Genomic DNA, 17,468 nt, shown 5'->3' on the forward strand with positions numbered 1-17,468 from the left:
GGCTTGTACGATCTCTAACTCCCATGGAATTCAATCACCTGTGAAATGCTAAGTGTGGCCATCATCCAGCCTGATGTACAGCATTGGTCCAATTCTGCTCACTTGAGCCAGATCTGAAGGAGAAATGTGGGATTATGCTAAAAGAAAATGACAAATGGAAAGATCATTGCAGGTATTTTTGTTGTAAATAATTTATTCACCACTAGTGACACACTGTCATTTAAAACTAAAACCACAGATTGCTTGAAACCTGGGTAGGGGGAGATTTTAGTTACATGCAGTCCTTGACTTACAACCATTCAAGTAGTAACCATTTGAAGTGACTTATAACCATCCTCATGGTCACATGATCAAAACTGGGCACATGACAACTGGCATGTATTTACAACAGTTGTAGGATCTGAGGATCATGTGATCGCCATTTCAGACCTTCCAAGATGGCTTCTGACAAGCAAAGTCAATCGAGGAAGCCAAATTCTCTTAATGACCACATAATTCACTTAACAATCATGGCAACAAAGATCTCATGTTGTCACTGGCACCATCACAGGCCAATTCTTTCCATTGGGGAGAATTTAGGAGGAAGTGTTAAGAAAATGCCCACTTAACAACTCGTCCCCTTTGTCCTCTGAACCTCTGCAATTGGAAAAATTAGTTTAACTTCCAGGGATTGGAACTGGAAAACAAATCTATGAATTTTGCAGTTCCCCACAAAGGTCTTAGAATTCTAGGTTACTTTGACACTGCAAATTAGAGCAGGGCTCCCCAAACTATGGGCTGTGGCCCGGGACTGGGCTGTGGGGTCTTGGCCAGCAGGCTGCGGAAGTGGCTGGACGGTGCATGTACGCGTGGGCGCGCATTTCCCCCCCCACTCACGCTAGTGTCTGCGGCCCATTTGCACATGCGCGAAGGGGGCTGCTAGCCCGGGATGGGTTGCGTGGCCCGTTTGTGCATGCAGAAAGGGGCCGCTAGCCTCCGCGATGAGTGCACGGCTATTCATCCATGCGCACAGCACCAGCGCATGCCGCATGTGTGAATGGGGCTGCTAGTGCAATGCCAGGGTGCGTAGCCCCATGCGTGCACGCGTGTACACACACACCAATTTTGAAGCTGCTTTGGTCCGCAAGCCCGGAAAGGTTGGAGACCTCTGAATTAGAGCATTTGCATCCCCTGGAATTGAGTGGATCCTTGAACTAATCAGTTGTTTGAGGATGGAGGTTCGAAAGATTTCCCTAAATTCTGCTGGAGATGTTACCTAGCCTGGTGATGAAACCTTCGGAAACCAACCCACAAACTCGGAGAACGAACTTCCACCCGAGCTATAGATATTTGCCACTCCTGCAAACCAGTTGTTTCTCTGTGTTTTTACAGGAAGCCATGTCGAAGGATGCTAAAGGGATTCTCCAGCAGCAAAAAAAGAAGATTTCACTAGATGAAATGATGCGTGAAACACAAAGCTTTATAGAGAGGATTCGGTTCTTAGTCGACGAGGTAACTGCTCAAGTTTCCTTTCTTGACCCACTTGACGTTCAAAAGCAACACCCTACTTTATGCCTTAGAAATGACTTATGATAGCTAATATTTTCTGAGACCGGGATATTCCTTGGAAAATGCTATGGCCTTCTCCAGTGTAAAGAATAAACGCATAACTAATTAGACAATACTAAGAAGCAGCACCAATAAATATGCTTCTTGACCTCTCCATTGGGATTGGAAGCTATGGTCAAGATTCACTTTATAAGAGGAAATATAATATCTTCCTAGCCTATATCCTAATATTTGTATTTTTGAAAGAACTCCTCTGTCTGTGTGTGTGTGTTTGCGTGTGTGTGTGTGTGTGTGTTGTCTACAAAAACTTGTATACTTGTTGTGATGTATACATTTGGACCCCTTCATGGATTACTGCCTTGTCGTGGCGAAGGGGCTTGCGTAATTCAATGAAGCTATGAGCTATGCCGTGCAGGGCCACCCAAGACGGACAGGTCATAGCAGAGAGTTCTGACAAAACGTGATCCACTGGAGAAGGAAATGGCAAACCACTCCAGTATCTTTGCCATGAAAACCCTATGGACAGTACCAAAAGGCAAAACGATATGACGCTGGAAGATGAGCCCCTCAGGTCGGAAGGCGTCCAATATGCTACTGGGGAAGAGCAGAGGGCTAGTACTAGTAGCGCCAGAAAGAATGAAGCGACTGGGCCAAAGCCGAAAGGACGCTCAGCTGTGGATGTGTCTGGTGGTGAAAGGAAAGTCCGATGCTGTAAAGATTTTTTCTCCATAGGAACCTGGAATGTAAGATCCATGAATCAAGGAAAGTTGGACGTGGTCAAACAAGAGATGACAAGACTGAACATCGACATCTTAGGTATCAGCGAACTAAAATGGACAGGAATGGGTGAATTTAATTCAGATGACCATCAGGTATACTACTGCGGGCAAGAATCCCTCAGAAGAAATGGAGTAGCCTTCATAGTCAATAAAAGAGTAGGAAAAGCAATACTGGGATACAATCCTCAAAATGACAGAATGATCTCAGTTCGAATCCAAGGCAAACCATTCAATATCACAGTAGTCCAAGTCTATGCCCCAACCACCAGTGCTGAAGAGGAAGAAATTGACCGGTTCTATGAAGCCCTACAGCACCTTATAGAACTAACACCCAAAAATGATGTCCTTATCATCATGGGGGATTGGAATGCTAAAGTAGGAAGCCAAAAGATAACTGGAATAACAGGCAAGTTTGGCCTTGGAGTACAAAATGAAGCAGGGCACAGGCTGATAGAATTTTGTCAAGAGAATACAATGGTCATAGCAAACACTCTTTTCCAACAACCCAAGAGACGGCTCTACACATGGACATCACCAGACGGTCAACACAGAAATCAGATTGACTATATGCTCTGCAGCCAAAGATGGAGAAGCTCTATACAGTCAGTAAAAACAAGACCAGGAGCTGACTGTGGCTCAGACCATGAGCTTCTCCTTGCAAAGTTTAGGCTTAAACTGAAGAAAGTAGGGAAAAGCACTAGGCCACTCAGGTATGAATTGAATCATATCCCTGTTGAATATACAGTAGAGGTGACAAATAGATTTAAGGAATTAGATCTGATAGACAGAGTGCCTGAAGAACTATGGACAGAGGTTCGCGACATTGTACAACAGGTAGCAACCAAAACCATCCCAAAGAAAAAGAAATGCAAGAAAGCAAAATGGCTGTCTGAGGAAGCTTTGCAAATAGCTGAGGAAAGGAGGGAAGCGAAAGGCAAGGGAGAAAAACATAGATATGCCCAATTGAATGCAGAATTCCAGAGAATAGCTAGAAGAGATAAGAATGCCTTCTTAAATGAACAGTGCAAAGAAATAGAAGAAAACAATAGAATAGGGAGGACCAGAGATCTTTTCAAGAAAATTGGAGAGATGAAGGGAACGTTTAATGCAAAAATGGGCATGATAAGGGACCAAAATGGCAGGGACCTAACAGAGGCAGAAGAGATTAAGAAGAGGTGGCAAAATTACACAGAAGAACTATACAAGAATGAGCTTAACGTCCCAGATAATCACAATGAGGTGGTCACTGACCTCGAGCCAGACATCCTAGAATGTGAAGTAAAGTGGGCCTTAGAAAAGCTGAGCAACAACAAAGCTAGTGGAGGTGACAGTATTCCAGCTGAGCTATTCAAAATCTTAAAAGACAATGCAGTAAAAGTGCTACACTCAATTTGCCAGCAAATTTGGAAAACTCAACAGTGGCCACAGGATTGGAAAAGATCAGTTTACATTCCAATTCCAAAGAAAGGCAGTGCCAAAGAATGTTCAAACTATCGCACCATTGCACTCATTTCTCATGCTAGTAAAGTCATGCTTAAAATCCTACAAGCTAGACTTCAGCAGTATGTGGATCGAGAACTACCAGAAGTACAGGCAGGATTTCGAAGAGGCAGAGGAACTAGAGATCAAATTGCCAACATACGCTGGATCATGGAGAAAGCTAGGGAATTCCAGAAAAACATCTACTTCTGCTTCATTGACTATGCTAAAGCCTTTGATTGTGTGGATCATAACAAACTGTGGCAAGTTCTTAAAGAGATGGGAGTACCAGACCATCTTATTTGTCTCTTGAGAAACCTATATGCGGGTCAAGAAGCAACAGTGAGAACTGGACATGGAACCACTGATTGGTTCAAAATTGGGAAAGGAGTCCGGCAAGGCTGTATACTGTCGCCCTGCCTATTTAACTTATATGCAGAGCACATCATGAGAAAGGCAGGGCTAGATGAATCAAAAGTTGGAATTAAGATTGCCGGAAGAAATATCAACAACCTAAGATACGCAGATGATACCACTCTAATGGCAGAAAGTGAAGAAGAACTAAAGAGCCTCTTGTTGCGGGTGAAGAAGGAGAGTGCAAAACTTGGGTTGAAACTTAACATTAAGAAAACCAAGATCATGGCATCTGGCCCTCTCAATTCCTGGCAAATAGATGGGGAAGAAATGGAGGTAGTGACAGATTTTATTTTCCTGGGCTCCAAGATCACTGCAGATGGGGACTGTAGCCAAGAAATTAAAAGACGCTTGCTCCTTGGGAGGAAAGCCATGGCAAATCTAGACAGCACACTAAAAAGCAGAGACATCACCCTGTCAACAAAAGTGTGTATAGTCAAGGCTATGGTCTTCCCAGTTGCAATGTATGGCAGTGAAAGTTGGACCATAAGAAAGGCTGAGCGCCAAAGAATTGAGGCCTTTGAACTATGGTGCTGGAGAAGACTCCTGCGAGTCCCTTGGACTGCAAAGCGATCAAACCGGTCAGTCCTAGAGGAGATCAATCCCGACTGCTCTTTAGAAGGCCAGATCCTGAAGCTAAAACTCAAATACTTTGGCCACCTAATGAGAAGGAAAGACTCACTGGAGAAAAGCCTAATGCTGGGAAAGATCGAGGGCAATAGAAGAAGGGGACGACAGAGAATGAGGTGGCTGGATGGAGTCACTGAAGCAGTAGGCTTGAGCTTAAATGGACTCCAGAAGATGGTAGAGGACAGGAAGGCCTGGAGGAACATTGTCCATAGGGTCGCGATGGGTCGGACACGACTTCGCAGCTAACAACAACAACAACAAATACATTTGGACTGAGGACATTCAATCTCACTCCCTACCCAAATTAGTCAGCTGATATCTGAATGTAATTTTCTCTATGCTATACTGAATGCTTGTGAGTCTTTAGCAAGATAGCCTGTAAGTATTGGGGTTATTTTTTTTTCATGGTTGGTTTTTCATGGTTACCCAATTCTGATGTATAAACATGAATTGTGAAAAGTAGACTTATTTGTTTGTTTGTTTTCTACAACCCTCCCCCCCTTTTTAAAAATTCTTTTTACATGGGCATAGGGTCTTAAAACCCTCTATTATCACCATAGATTTAAACACAAACACACCCAAAGAAATCACACTCTCCCCTGTATGGAATTGACAGTTTCAAAGAAGAAGCACAGGACTGGAATGAAGGATTCATTTTCTTCAGTCCAATCTATTTAATGATCTCAAACTGGGTAGGATCAGCATGTACTTAGGCTGCAAAAAATAAAAGCTGAAGGTTAGTGTTGAAAAAAAAAGTCTTCATCAGGGTCCAGTCCAAGCTGGGAATAAACAAAATGGAGACTGCTTTAGAAAGAAAGATGTAGTTTATTGAAGAGCAAAGCCAGACACAAGCATGGCTCTGGTAAAGCTGACCACAATTAGCTGGGAGTTATGGGTTTTTATACCTTCTGGGGCTCTTGAGGTTGTTACCTGTTCCTGTTTGAGGCTTTGTATTTCCTGTGTCATGTATTTTGACCTGTGCCCTTTTGGTATTGGTGGGTTAATCCTATTATATCTTTAGAGTTTGGGTGGGGTATGTAGATTTTAGGGGTCTTTGTCTTCCTAATCTCATCAGCTTCCTGGCTCCAACCTTCCTGAATGGATTATTACATCTGCATTTCTAAAAGCTGGTTTCTGCTGAGTTTTCTGGCTGGAGGGAGGGAGAAGTTTCTGCCTTTTTAAGATCTTCTCCATTATTCCTTTGGAGAAATATATTCTGCCTTTTTAATATTCCCCCAAATATTTCTTTCTCTGGATTCTTCCCACATTAGAGATCAAAATATGCAATAAATAAACCCTCAAATCTGAACTCTGAGTTCCATAAAGAAGGTATAATATTGTTGCCTAAAGAGAGGCTGAAAATATTTTTTGTGATTACATGCTATGCCTGCATTTTCATTTTGAAATAAGAGCTTGGTGTGTTTAACAGAGCCTTTGATCATCTATTTGTATTTTTTTAAGCTGCTGCTGGTTCAAAAAAAGATTCTGCAGGCTGTATCCCTGCCTTAAGTTAAAGCTGTAAATGTTCTTCTTTTTAAGCCTCAACATACAGTGCCCGATATCTTCATCTGGATGCTTAGCAACAACAAAAGAATCGCCTATACAAGAATCCCAGCCAAAGACGTGCTGTATTCCCCTATGAAGGAGCAGCGGGGCAAACATTGCGGGAAGATTAAAACCCACTTCTTGAAAGTAAGGCTGAAAAGAAGTAAAATAATGTTGATGCTGCCTAAGTCTTACTGGACCTTTACCAGGTTGCCAGGGTTCTTTGTGAAGCTGCTGAATCTCTCAGACCAGTTTCCCAGAGAGAAAAAGTATTGTCAACCCTGAGGGGTATGCCAGGTCATTATTGCAGGGTCCTTGGTGTTCTCCGAGCTTGGTTGTTTTCTTGCAGCACTGATAAGGTTACCTAGTTGGGTAATGAAATGTCTGCAAGAAAACAACCAAGGGCCCCACAATTCAACCCTGAGTTGCAAATATTCTCTTCTAGTGTTTATGGAGATTCTCAATCATTCGGGTCACAGTTGTCCCAATGATGCTTTTTCAAAAGGTAACTTTATAAACCTATTATAGGCATCATACACTATAGTATTTTAGTGACAGCTTTTGTATTTTTCCTTTTTTTCTGCAGAGTGGAATTCTCTCTCCTCTCCTCTCCTCTCCTCTCCTCTCCTCTCCTCTCCTCTCCTCTCCTCTCCTCTCCTCTCCTCTCCTCTCCTCTCCTCTCCATCTAAACATCTCCCCTATCATTGAGATTGATATTCTCGGGGCTGACACTATTTCTAGATTGATCTATTGATCCATCGTTCTACAGTACAGATGTATTTTGCCATTGTTTTCCTCTATACTACTTTTTCAACTTCTGGTCTGGCTGCAGCCCTAGGATGTCTTGATAGACACCTTCCAAGTACTGTCCCAGCTGGATCCTGCTTAGCTTCTCATGATCAACAGACATCATTTAGATGGTGCTACCAGTGGGGTATTACGAAAAAATACGGTTAGAAATATCATTGGTGATTTGATATTTTAATTTTTTTTCTTTAGTTGCCAGGAAAAAGACCCCCAGGTTGGAACGTCCATGGAAAAGTTGACACTTATCTCTGGCTTAGTTCTGCTCACTATGCTCATGCTATGATGGAAAACTTACCTGCTGGATATGAAACAGAAGCACCTTTGGCAGAAAGTACAGGATCCCATCCTACTCCCTACCCTGTCAGTCTGATCTACAAAAGTGAGACACAGTTTTTATTTGGGTACCAGCAAATTATCTAATGTATGAGGGCTCCTTGGTGCTCTCAGAGCTTGCTTGTTTTCTTGCAGAAATTTCACTACCCAAACGAGGTAACATCATCAGTGCTAATAAGGAGTGCTGTTTGCTGCCAGTTTATATTCTAGTGCAGGGGTGTCAAACTCAATTCCATTGAGGGCAGCATCAGCATTGCGGTTGCCCTCAAGGGGCCGGGTGGGTATGGCCTGGGTGGGCATGGCCTACTGGGTGGGTGTGGCTAGAGTGTGTATGGCCTACTGGGTGGGCATGGTCAGCTCTACATCGTTCGCATCAAGGGTGCCTATGGGGGCCTGGGCAGGAGTGGGACATATCTGAGGGTCTCTGGCAGAAGGAGGGTCTCTGGGCCAGGGCCAAGGCAGTGGGGGCCGTTCCCTCACTGTTTCCAGGATGGCTTCGCGGGCCGCATGAAACCACTTCGCGGGCCGGATCCGGCCCCCGGGCCTTGTGTTTGACATGTCTGTTCTAGTGGCTTGTCTGTCACACTGACAGCAAACGGCACTCCTTACTAGCACCGATGATGGGTGATGAAATGTCTGCAAGAAAACAAGCAGGCTCAGAGAGCACCAAGAGCCCCCCTCATATCAATCCTGAGCTTCAAATCTTATCCTTTATTAGTATCTAATGTATATTGTGCAGTTGCTGCTTACAGATTTATGTGCTTCTTCGAATCTTAAAAAAAAATATAATTAAAATTTAAAACTTATCCTCTGTTTTTTTATTTATTTGTTTTTAATTTTAATCCCGTTTATATCCCGCCCTTCTCCAAAGACTCAGGGCGGCTTACAATTTAAGCACAAACCAATGTGCTTAGCAATAGCCTTCATTCTATGTATATGCCTACTTATTAGGGCTTTCACACACACCCTAAGCGGCATTATTACAAAGTCAGCTTAATTGCCCCCAACAATCTGGGTCCTCATTTTACCTACCTCGGAAGGATGGAAGGATGAATCAACCTTGAGCCTGGTGGGATGCGAACCTGCACTAATTGCAGGCAGCTGGTGTTACTTAAGGAGGCATTAGCCCACTGCTCCACCAAGGCTCTATATTTTATCTTTTGCAGAAGATAAAACCTGGAGTTGGTTTCAAAGAAAATTGATGGAATTTTCCTGATTATATGTGCTGTTCAACAAGAACATACTATCTTTGAGGCAGTCATTTTTGATAGAGAAAATTAAACAGAAGCCATACATTGGATTATAGGACTATATAAACCCCTTCTATTAGAAAGTGAGGATTAGTATAATCCTGACCAATTGCCCCATCCATTTTGTTTATAAAGTATCTGACATGAATTTACCCATCTAATCTGGGACAAATCAGGATTCAACATAATTTTCAGCATGTACGAGCGATTGGGGCTTTGGACTTTTTATTCTCAGAGCAAAAATATCCTGAGTGTTAAGCTGTGCGACCATAGAGATTTTCTTAAATAAATTATACCTGCCCTGCTTAAAACAGGGCATTTTGAAGCACATCTTCAAACTGTGAATGTTCTCATGGTCAGCCCAAGAAGTGCTGAAAAAGAAGATGCAGAGAATCCCATACTACCCATCTGTTGTTGGGGAAGGAGTGAAAGAAAAAGCGAAAAATATACAATCTCAGTGGGTGGCTCAGTGGGTTAGGACACTGAGCTTGTTGATCAGAAGGTCCGCAGTTTGGCGGGTTGAATCCCGAGTGCCGCGTAACAGAGTGAGCGCCTGTTACTCGTCCCAGCTTCTGCCAACCTAGCAGTTGGAAAGCACCTAAAAATGCAAGTAGAAAAATAGGGACCACTCCGGTGGGAAGGTAACAGCGTTCCGTGCGCCTTTGGCGTCTAGTCATGCCAGCCACATGACCACAGAGACGTCCTCGGACAAGCGCTGGCTCTTCGGCTTTGAAACGGAGATGAGCACCGGCCCCTAGAGTCGGAAACAACTAGCACGCATGTGCGGGGGAACCTTTACCTTTACCTATACAATCTCAAACCTGAGCTGGATTTTTTTTCTGGGAAACACAAAGAACCAGGGTATTTTCCAGCTAGTGTTGATCCCACAATGAATCAGCTAGAAGAAAAACGATGCAACCTGTTCCATGTTCTTTTATATCCCCTTTTTCCTACCATGTTTCTATCCCACTCCTGGCCTTCCCTAAGTGATATTCATAACTTTCTCCATTATCTGCTTGCAGCCAAGAATACTTTTCAGTTGAGAGCTCACATGTATCAAGCAAGAGGACTAATTGCAGCTGACAGCAGCGGCCTATCCGATCCTTTTGCTAAAGTGACTTTTGTTTCCCACTGCCAGACCACAAAGGTAAGGGAAAATGAGAATGATTAATGTACTTAGAGAAGGGTGTCCAACTTTTAGCATTTTACAATATGTGGCCTTCAACTCCCAGAACTGAGGCTTGCTGGCTGGGGAATTCTGGGAGTTGAAGTCCACATATCTTAAAATTCCAGAGGTTGGGAAACACTGACATAGAGGAACAAGGTCACGATAAGCTTGATGTCATTAGACAACGCAACCCAGAAGAAATCCTTTTGCAGGTGTGATCAGGTGTAGGAAAAACCGTTCTGTAAATTGTTGGCTGAATGATCAAAAGTGCCAAGAGCTTAATTTAAAAAACTATATATTTTAGAAATGTGCAAGGCCAACCAATTCTATAGTGATTCTGGGTGGCAGGCAATAAAGATAGACATATAATATAAAAACCCAAACATTGGAAGAAAACAAACTCTTTAAAGAGAATCAAAGGACCTGGTACCTGTTTTAACCTTTTTAACCTGCTTTAACCATGGTCATTTGAACATATTATGTTGACAACTATTGCCAAATTTGTTTGGACAATATCAGGTTATTACCAGAATAAACTGTAATATCTTCTTGCAAGCACTACTATTATTAATATACTAGTTTTCCCTTCTCCTTTAGATCATTCAACAAACTTTGTCTCCTACTTGGAATCAGATGTTGCTTTTTAATAATATTCAGCTTCACGGCGATGCCAAGGAAATTGTTGAATTCCCTCCTGTAATCATTGTGGAACTCTATGATGATGATGCTGTGGTAAAGATAATTCCCCATACTTATATACATTTTTTTTTAAAAAAAGATCTGTTGGTCAATATAATGAGTTGCAGAGGCTTTTTAAAAAAATAGTTTTGAAACCATCCCAATGTTATGAACAAGGTGCAAGTGATATACTGTATAGAAGGTGAGGTTGTTCTGGAAAAAAATATTCTACTTCTATCAATATGGTGAAAGAACTGAGTAAAATTGATTTGTTATCTTGTTATCCCTAGGAATCAACAATGTTGGATGTAATATACTGTATGCTAGTTTTTTTAAAAAAAATCTAGAAGGACAAGGAAGAAACATATTTTTAGATCCCCAGGCCCCAATTTTACATGACTTTGGTGTCCCCATTCAAATCCTTCCAAATCTTATGAAAGGGCTATATGGAATATGATTTCAACCAACTCTCATTGGGATCTCATAAAGAGATCCTGAAGTCTCAATAAAGGAGAATATATGTAGCTCAAGAATGAAATGAGTGGTTATTTGTGCAGTCTGAGCTTCATTGTTTTCTTGCAGACATTTCATTACCCAAACTAGGCAACATCATCAGTGCAGTGGTGGTGTTACCTAGTTTGGGTAATAACACATCTAAGCATCAAGAACCTTTCATCCAGTGGTGGGATTCATATATGTGAACAACTGGTTCTCTGTGTGGATGCAGCTTCTGGAAGTCCATTCTGGGCCTGGGCAACAAAAATTAGCTACCAGTTCTGCCAAAGTAAGGGACGCGGTGGCTCAGTGGGTTAGGACGCTGAGCTTGTCGATCAGAAGGTCGGCAGTTTGGCGGGTCGAATCCCGAGTGCCACATAACAGAGTGAGCGCCTGTTACTCGTCCCAGCTTCTGCCAACCTAGCAGTTTGAAAGCACGTAAAAATGCAAGTAGAAAAATAGAGACCACTACAGTGGGAAGGTAACAGCCTTCCGTGCGCCTTTGGCGTCTAGTCATGCCGGCCACATGACCACAGAGACGTCCTCGGACAAACGCTGGCTCTTCGGCTTTGAAACGGAGATGATCACCGGCCCCTAGAGTTGGAAACGACTAGCACGCATGTGCGGGGGAACCTTTACCTTTACTCTGCCAAAGTGGTTGAAACCGGCTAAATCCTACACTGCCTTCATCCTGAAGTCTCATTGGAATTTCTGCAAGATTCCTGGATTCTTATCTGAGATCTTAATAAATTGTTGGCACCTGAAGGTACCAGGGGTCTTATGAATGTTAAGCATCATAGACAAATATTTTAATTTGGGTGGTGGGTTCCAGGTGTTACTTTGCGGGAAATGGATGCTTATCTTGCCAAATGGGCAATGCATAGGATATCAGAATTTAATGGGCTCTGGTGGGCTAATTACATACTTTATCTTGACTAAGAGAATATTGACATGATGCCCATTCTTGCTTCTGAAATATCATCAAGGGCTTAATTTATTTCATTAAATGATGGCTCACTTGTCATTTAATCTCTGTTATTGATTATGTGCCATTAAATCAGTGTTGACTCTTAGCAGCCATATGGATATGGATGATCTTTCCCCAGCTTGGACCTTCAGATCTTCTAACACTGCTGGAACTGTCGTTTTGTACATCCATCAGTGTATTTCTAAGCCACTTACCACTGATTGATTGAAGCCACTTAGAAGTACTAAGCTAGACAAACACAAACAGATAAATGAAAGTGTAGGATCTTTTGTTTCTACTGAATCTGGATAGTTAATATTGCTGCACTGCTAGTAACTCCTTTGCTTATTCCAATGATTGCAAACATGAATTTGGAGGATCAGCAGAACGTGAACATAAATGGCATTTTGTATTTTTTTTCTTTTTAAACATATAGGGAAAATCAGAATATATTGGTGCAACTGTGGCCGCTCCAGTAACTAGGCTGGTGGAGGACAAATATGAGCCTCCAAAACTTAGTTACCACCCTCTGTACTGTGGCAGTCTTTCAGGAGGGGATCTGCTTGCTGCATTTGAGCTACTTCAGGTGAGTTTTGAATAATTTCATTTTTAAAGGAATTAAAATGGGATTCAATTCCATTCAAAGTTGAATCCAGTTCAATTAAAGATGGGTTCAGCTTTACTCTGTCTCATTAATATGCACCACCAGTGACTCCCAGTGACCACATAGATAGATCTATATAGTTTCCAGTAAGAATGCTCTTCATGTAGAAATACTTTAGAGGAAGATTTTATTTGAATTAAAGTTGGGGGGGAAGGACTGTTAGTTCCAAGGAGAATTTCAGGATATTTTTTCCAGAGTGCTTTTAACAGCATCAGAGCTGAACAGTAACATATGTTTTTGTTCTATAGGTCCCTGATTCTGGCCCAGAAAACCTTCCACCTCTTGATCCTCCAGATGCCAGCCTAATCTATCCAGTCCCAACCAATATACGACCTATATTAAGTAAATATAGAGTAGAAGTAAGTTAAGATAAACAACTGCCTAATGACCCTCTGAGCCCTTGTCTACTGCATGTAAATGTGCTGATGTTATGTCTGGATATTTTCCCTCAAGTGCAGGTTTTCACATTGTTTTTATGAGCATTTCCTTCCTTCCTTCTCCTTCTCCTTCTCCTTCTCCTTCTCCTTCTCCTTCTCCTTCTCCTTCTCCTTCTTCTCCTTCTCTAAGCATCTTGGAAGGTCCCTTTCTTGTTAACTAATGAATTAATTAACACAATCCAGGGCCAGTTGCTTTATGCTTTATAAGCTGCTCCAAAGCAAAACAGAACTAGAAATTCAGGTTAATGAGGGCGGATATGATATTGTTGCCATTACGGAAACATGGTGGGACGAAACCCACAAATGGAACACACAGCTAGAGGGATTTGAATTATTTAAAAGAAACAGACCAAATAAAAGAGGAGGTGGAGTTGCCCCCTATATAAGGAATAACTACATCTCTACAGAAATAGAGCACAACAATAATGAAAACTGTAAACTTGAATGCATTTGGGTCAATATAAAAAAGGGGGGGAATGACATTGCCATAGGTGTATACTATAGGCCACCCAACCAAACAGAGGAAATAGATGAACTTTTTGCTAGTCAGCTAACTAAGGTATGTAAGAAGCACATCACAATAGTAATGGGGGACTTTAACTACCCTGACAACAACTGGGAGACAAACTCTGCACCAAGTGGAAGATCAAACAGATTCCTGACAAACCTAGCAGACAACTTTGTCTCCCAAAAAGTAGAGAAGGGAACTAGGGGATTAGCCATTTTGGATCTAATTCTCACTAATAGAGATGAAATGATAGAAGGTGTTGAAGCCACAGGAACCTTGGGAGGAAGTGATCATGCAATATTGGAATTCAACATTATGGAAGCACAAGCAATGGAACACAGTCAAACTAGAGTCTTGGACTTTAAGAGAGCTAATTTCAATAAACTTAGAGAGGGCTTGGGAAGGATTCCATGGATGAGAATCCTCAAGGGGAAAACAACTCCAGAAACTTGGGAAATTTTGAAAAGTGAGATAATAAAAGCCCAGTCTAGTACAATACCAATGAAGAGGAAAAATAACAGCTCTCAAAAGAAACCAGCATGGTTGCATAAAGAACTCTCTGACAAATAGAAAGATAAAAAGGATAAGTATAGAAAGTGGAAAGAGGGGCACATAACTAAGTCAGAATATCAGCAAATAGCCCGTGCCTGCAAAGATGAAGTGAGGGAAGCTAAGGCTCAAAATGAACTAAGGCTTGCGACCAAAGTCAACAATAACAAAAAAAAGCTTCTTTCAACATGTAAAAAACAAGAAATAAGTGAAGGAAATGATTGGTCCATTAGTGGGTGAAAGTGGCAAGAAGGTGACAAGCAACAGGGAGAGAGCAGAACTATTTAACTTGTTTTTTTGCATCTGCCTTTACACAAAGGGAAAAAACAGACCAACCTATCAAAAATAGTGCCATAAAAAACAGAATAGAAACACAAGTTAACAAATCCTTCCTCTAAATCAGGGCTTTTCAACCTTTTCACCCATTGTACCACTTTTAGGATATGGCAACATCCGAGTACCACCAGTCGCCTAGCAAGGTGTGAAAAACTTGATGACCAAAAAAAAAAAGGAAAAAAGTGATGAAGTATAGGTAGTCCTTGACTTACAAAAGTTCGCTTAGTGACTGTTTAAAGTTACAATGGCACTGAAACAAGCCCCCCCCAGCCACAGCCGAGCAAGACACCTGCCTGCCCGTCCAGCAGCACTCTTCCTCCTGTCCAAGGTTTTCATTGTTGTGAGCATTTCTGTTGAGGATTGGCAGCAGAGGTGGGGTGGGGGGGTTAATTTTTATTTTTCCCCCTCTGCTGGGTGGTTGCATCAGGTTTTGGTCACTTCACATGACCCTGGGACACTGTGACCATCATAAATATGAATCAGTTGCCAAGCATCTGAATGTAAATCACGAGACCCTGGAGATGCTGCAACATTCCAGCTGATCGGCGCTTCTTCTGGGCTCAGCAGACACGCCGGGATCAACGCTGAGCTCCAGCTGGAGCCTAGCGCTGATCCTGGCACTTTCAATGAGCCCTGACAGCCCCAACAAAGCACCGATCCTGGTGCTTCCGCTGAGCCCTGACAGCCCTGCAGCTCCAGGTGTCTCTCACTCAGGCTTGTGCAGTGCTGCCACCGGTTCAGCTCATTCCCCTCCCCCGCTACCACTTTTCTAGGATGGTCATGGACCACCTGCCAGGTGCCAATGTACCACAGGTGATACCCATACCACTGGTTGAAAAGCCCTGCTCTAAAGGGTTGTTGTGTTTAATACATTCATCCCTGAAGTGAGTTCGGTAGAAGTCACATATTATTCCTTTTCCTGCTGCAGGTTCTATTCTGGGGTCTTCGGGAATTGAAGAAAGTGCAGTTTCTCTCTGTTGATCGTCCCCAAGTGTACATTGAATGTGCCAGTAAAGGAGTGAAATCCTGTGTGATCCAGAGCTACAAAAGAAATCCCAATTTTAATACCCTGACAGACTGGTTTGAAGTGGTACGTGCATACAAATCTCTGCTAACTATATTCATCTTTGCACTTTTTGTCCTTTGCTTAAAATAATGCATTAGAGTTAGACAGAATTTCACAAGAATAATTCATTTATCTAGCATAATGCAACCCATAAGAGATGTGAGCTTCAGGTTTGATTTAGTTCTGAAGGGCAGTGGGTGACTTTGAACAAATCATTTAGCTTATAGCTGCCTTGTTGTAGTGGAATGTAGACTGGATTCCCAGGTGGGAGGAGCTGCATTCCAGAGGACAAAGTGGCTGGGAAGCTTAGATAGTTTTGTCAGAACAGAGTTAAAATGGCCCCTCCCTGGCAATTCTTAGAGTATATTTTTGGTGAGGCAAATAGTTGCTTTAGTTTAGCAAGATTTCTGTCTAAAGGTGAGGAACATTAAGGGAAATGGCTCAGAAATAATTCCAAATGTTTATCTTGGCTCTTGGGGCCTGGCACTTACAATGTGGTTGAAATCAGAGAATACAATCAGATTGTGAGTTTCTTTTCACTTTTAAAATGTCATTTCATTTTTAAAATGGCGTTAAGCAGATCAGCTACCATTCTTGTGGGACAGCTGATAACCAGCATTTAGAAGTGCAATACTATTCATACTCTAATGCTGGCTGCACAGGAGAGGGGAAATTCTTACCATATTGTTTTAAGAAACTATGACCAGAAAGAAAATAAAGGAAGGCTAACTTCGCAAACTCCTTTTGCATTATTTCTCCACTAACTTTAATTGCACCCTGTGCACTTCACATATCTAGCAGCATCTGGCATATAATTTAAAGAAAAAATACTACAGGATTGTTGATTACATCATTAAGATCATAGGCTTTTTGGACTTTAAATTAGGCATAGGAAGAAAGGGAGAGAAATGCAATTAAAATGATGTTTTAAATGAAAAAAAATAGCTTGGGTAACAAAGAAAGAAAACCTGCTGAATCTGATTTTGTTTGATTGCTTATTTATCAATCTGTTTCATTTCATTTCATTTCTACTTGTCTAAGAATGTTTTTTTTAATTACTGAAAATTCATGCACATTTTTTGCACATTTATTATTTATATGTGCTTCCCCCCATATTATCATATACTTATTTTAGTAAGATATTTGCATAATGTATATATCTTGCTGTGCACTTTATGAGCTGTGAAGTTCATTATAACATTTAGACAAGTATGATTTTGAAGTTTTAATTATCTTAATTTGTGGGCAGTTTCAGAAGTGTCAGCTCAACACGCTCACAGTGTAACGATAATCAAAGAATTTATGTTTTATGAGAAATTAATCAGATAGACTTATCAAATTGTGTCTAATATAAAAGTCTATCCACCGTAGCACATTATCCAAGTTTGGAAGGAACAAATTATGACAAGTCTCTTGTTCCAAGGTTCTTGTGAATCAATAAATGGATTTAGACTTCAAACGTGACTTTAATTAAAATGAAAATAAAGGTGAATCTAATAACTGGAATTTATTAGGTGCAAGATCTGAGGCTTGTTGTTTTTAAATCACAAAATGTCTGAAATTAAATGGGATTTTACTGAGGAGTTTAGGTTAGGTTATTTTTTTTAAGAGAAACATTTGCAGTTATCTTAAACCCAGTAGATTTTAATCTTTGTGACATTTAATGGGATTCTTCAAAGGACCAATGACATGTTGGAAATAGATGATGAAAGGGTATAAAACACCAGTGGCCTTTCTACCAAGTATAAGACATGAAATTTAAAGAAATCCAGCCTTTGTAAAAAAAATTGGAAGACAAACTGCAAATCATCTCAA

General features: G+C 41.5%; 1 protein-coding gene across 3 annotated transcripts in view; it reads left to right on the forward strand.

Moving 5' to 3' along the window:
• The window catches only part of FER1L6 (fer-1 like family member 6), a 102,856-nt gene that overhangs the window by 45,644 nt on the left and 39,744 nt on the right, over positions 1-17,468 (forward strand). For 2 of the 3 annotated variants that reach the window (XM_083360546.1, XM_083360547.1), the window contains 8 exons: positions 1,372-1,491; positions 6,390-6,542; positions 7,395-7,581; positions 9,808-9,932; positions 10,551-10,685; positions 12,530-12,679; positions 13,006-13,116; positions 15,516-15,677. In XM_083360546.1, coding sequence (XP_083216672.1) covers positions 1,372-1,491; positions 6,390-6,542; positions 7,395-7,581; positions 9,808-9,932; positions 10,551-10,685; positions 12,530-12,679; positions 13,006-13,116; positions 15,516-15,677 — 1,143 coding nt within the window. The remainder of the gene's footprint in view (positions 1-1,371; positions 1,492-6,389; positions 6,543-7,394; positions 7,582-9,807; positions 9,933-10,550; positions 10,686-12,529; positions 12,680-13,005; positions 13,117-15,515; positions 15,678-17,468) is intronic. The other variant, XM_083360548.1, reaches the window with a different exon arrangement.

Source organism: Vipera ursinii, assembly GCF_947247035.1.
Source record: "Vipera ursinii genome assembly, chromosome: 3".
NCBI classification, from domain to species: Eukaryota; Metazoa; Chordata; class Lepidosauria; order Squamata; family Viperidae; genus Vipera; species Vipera ursinii.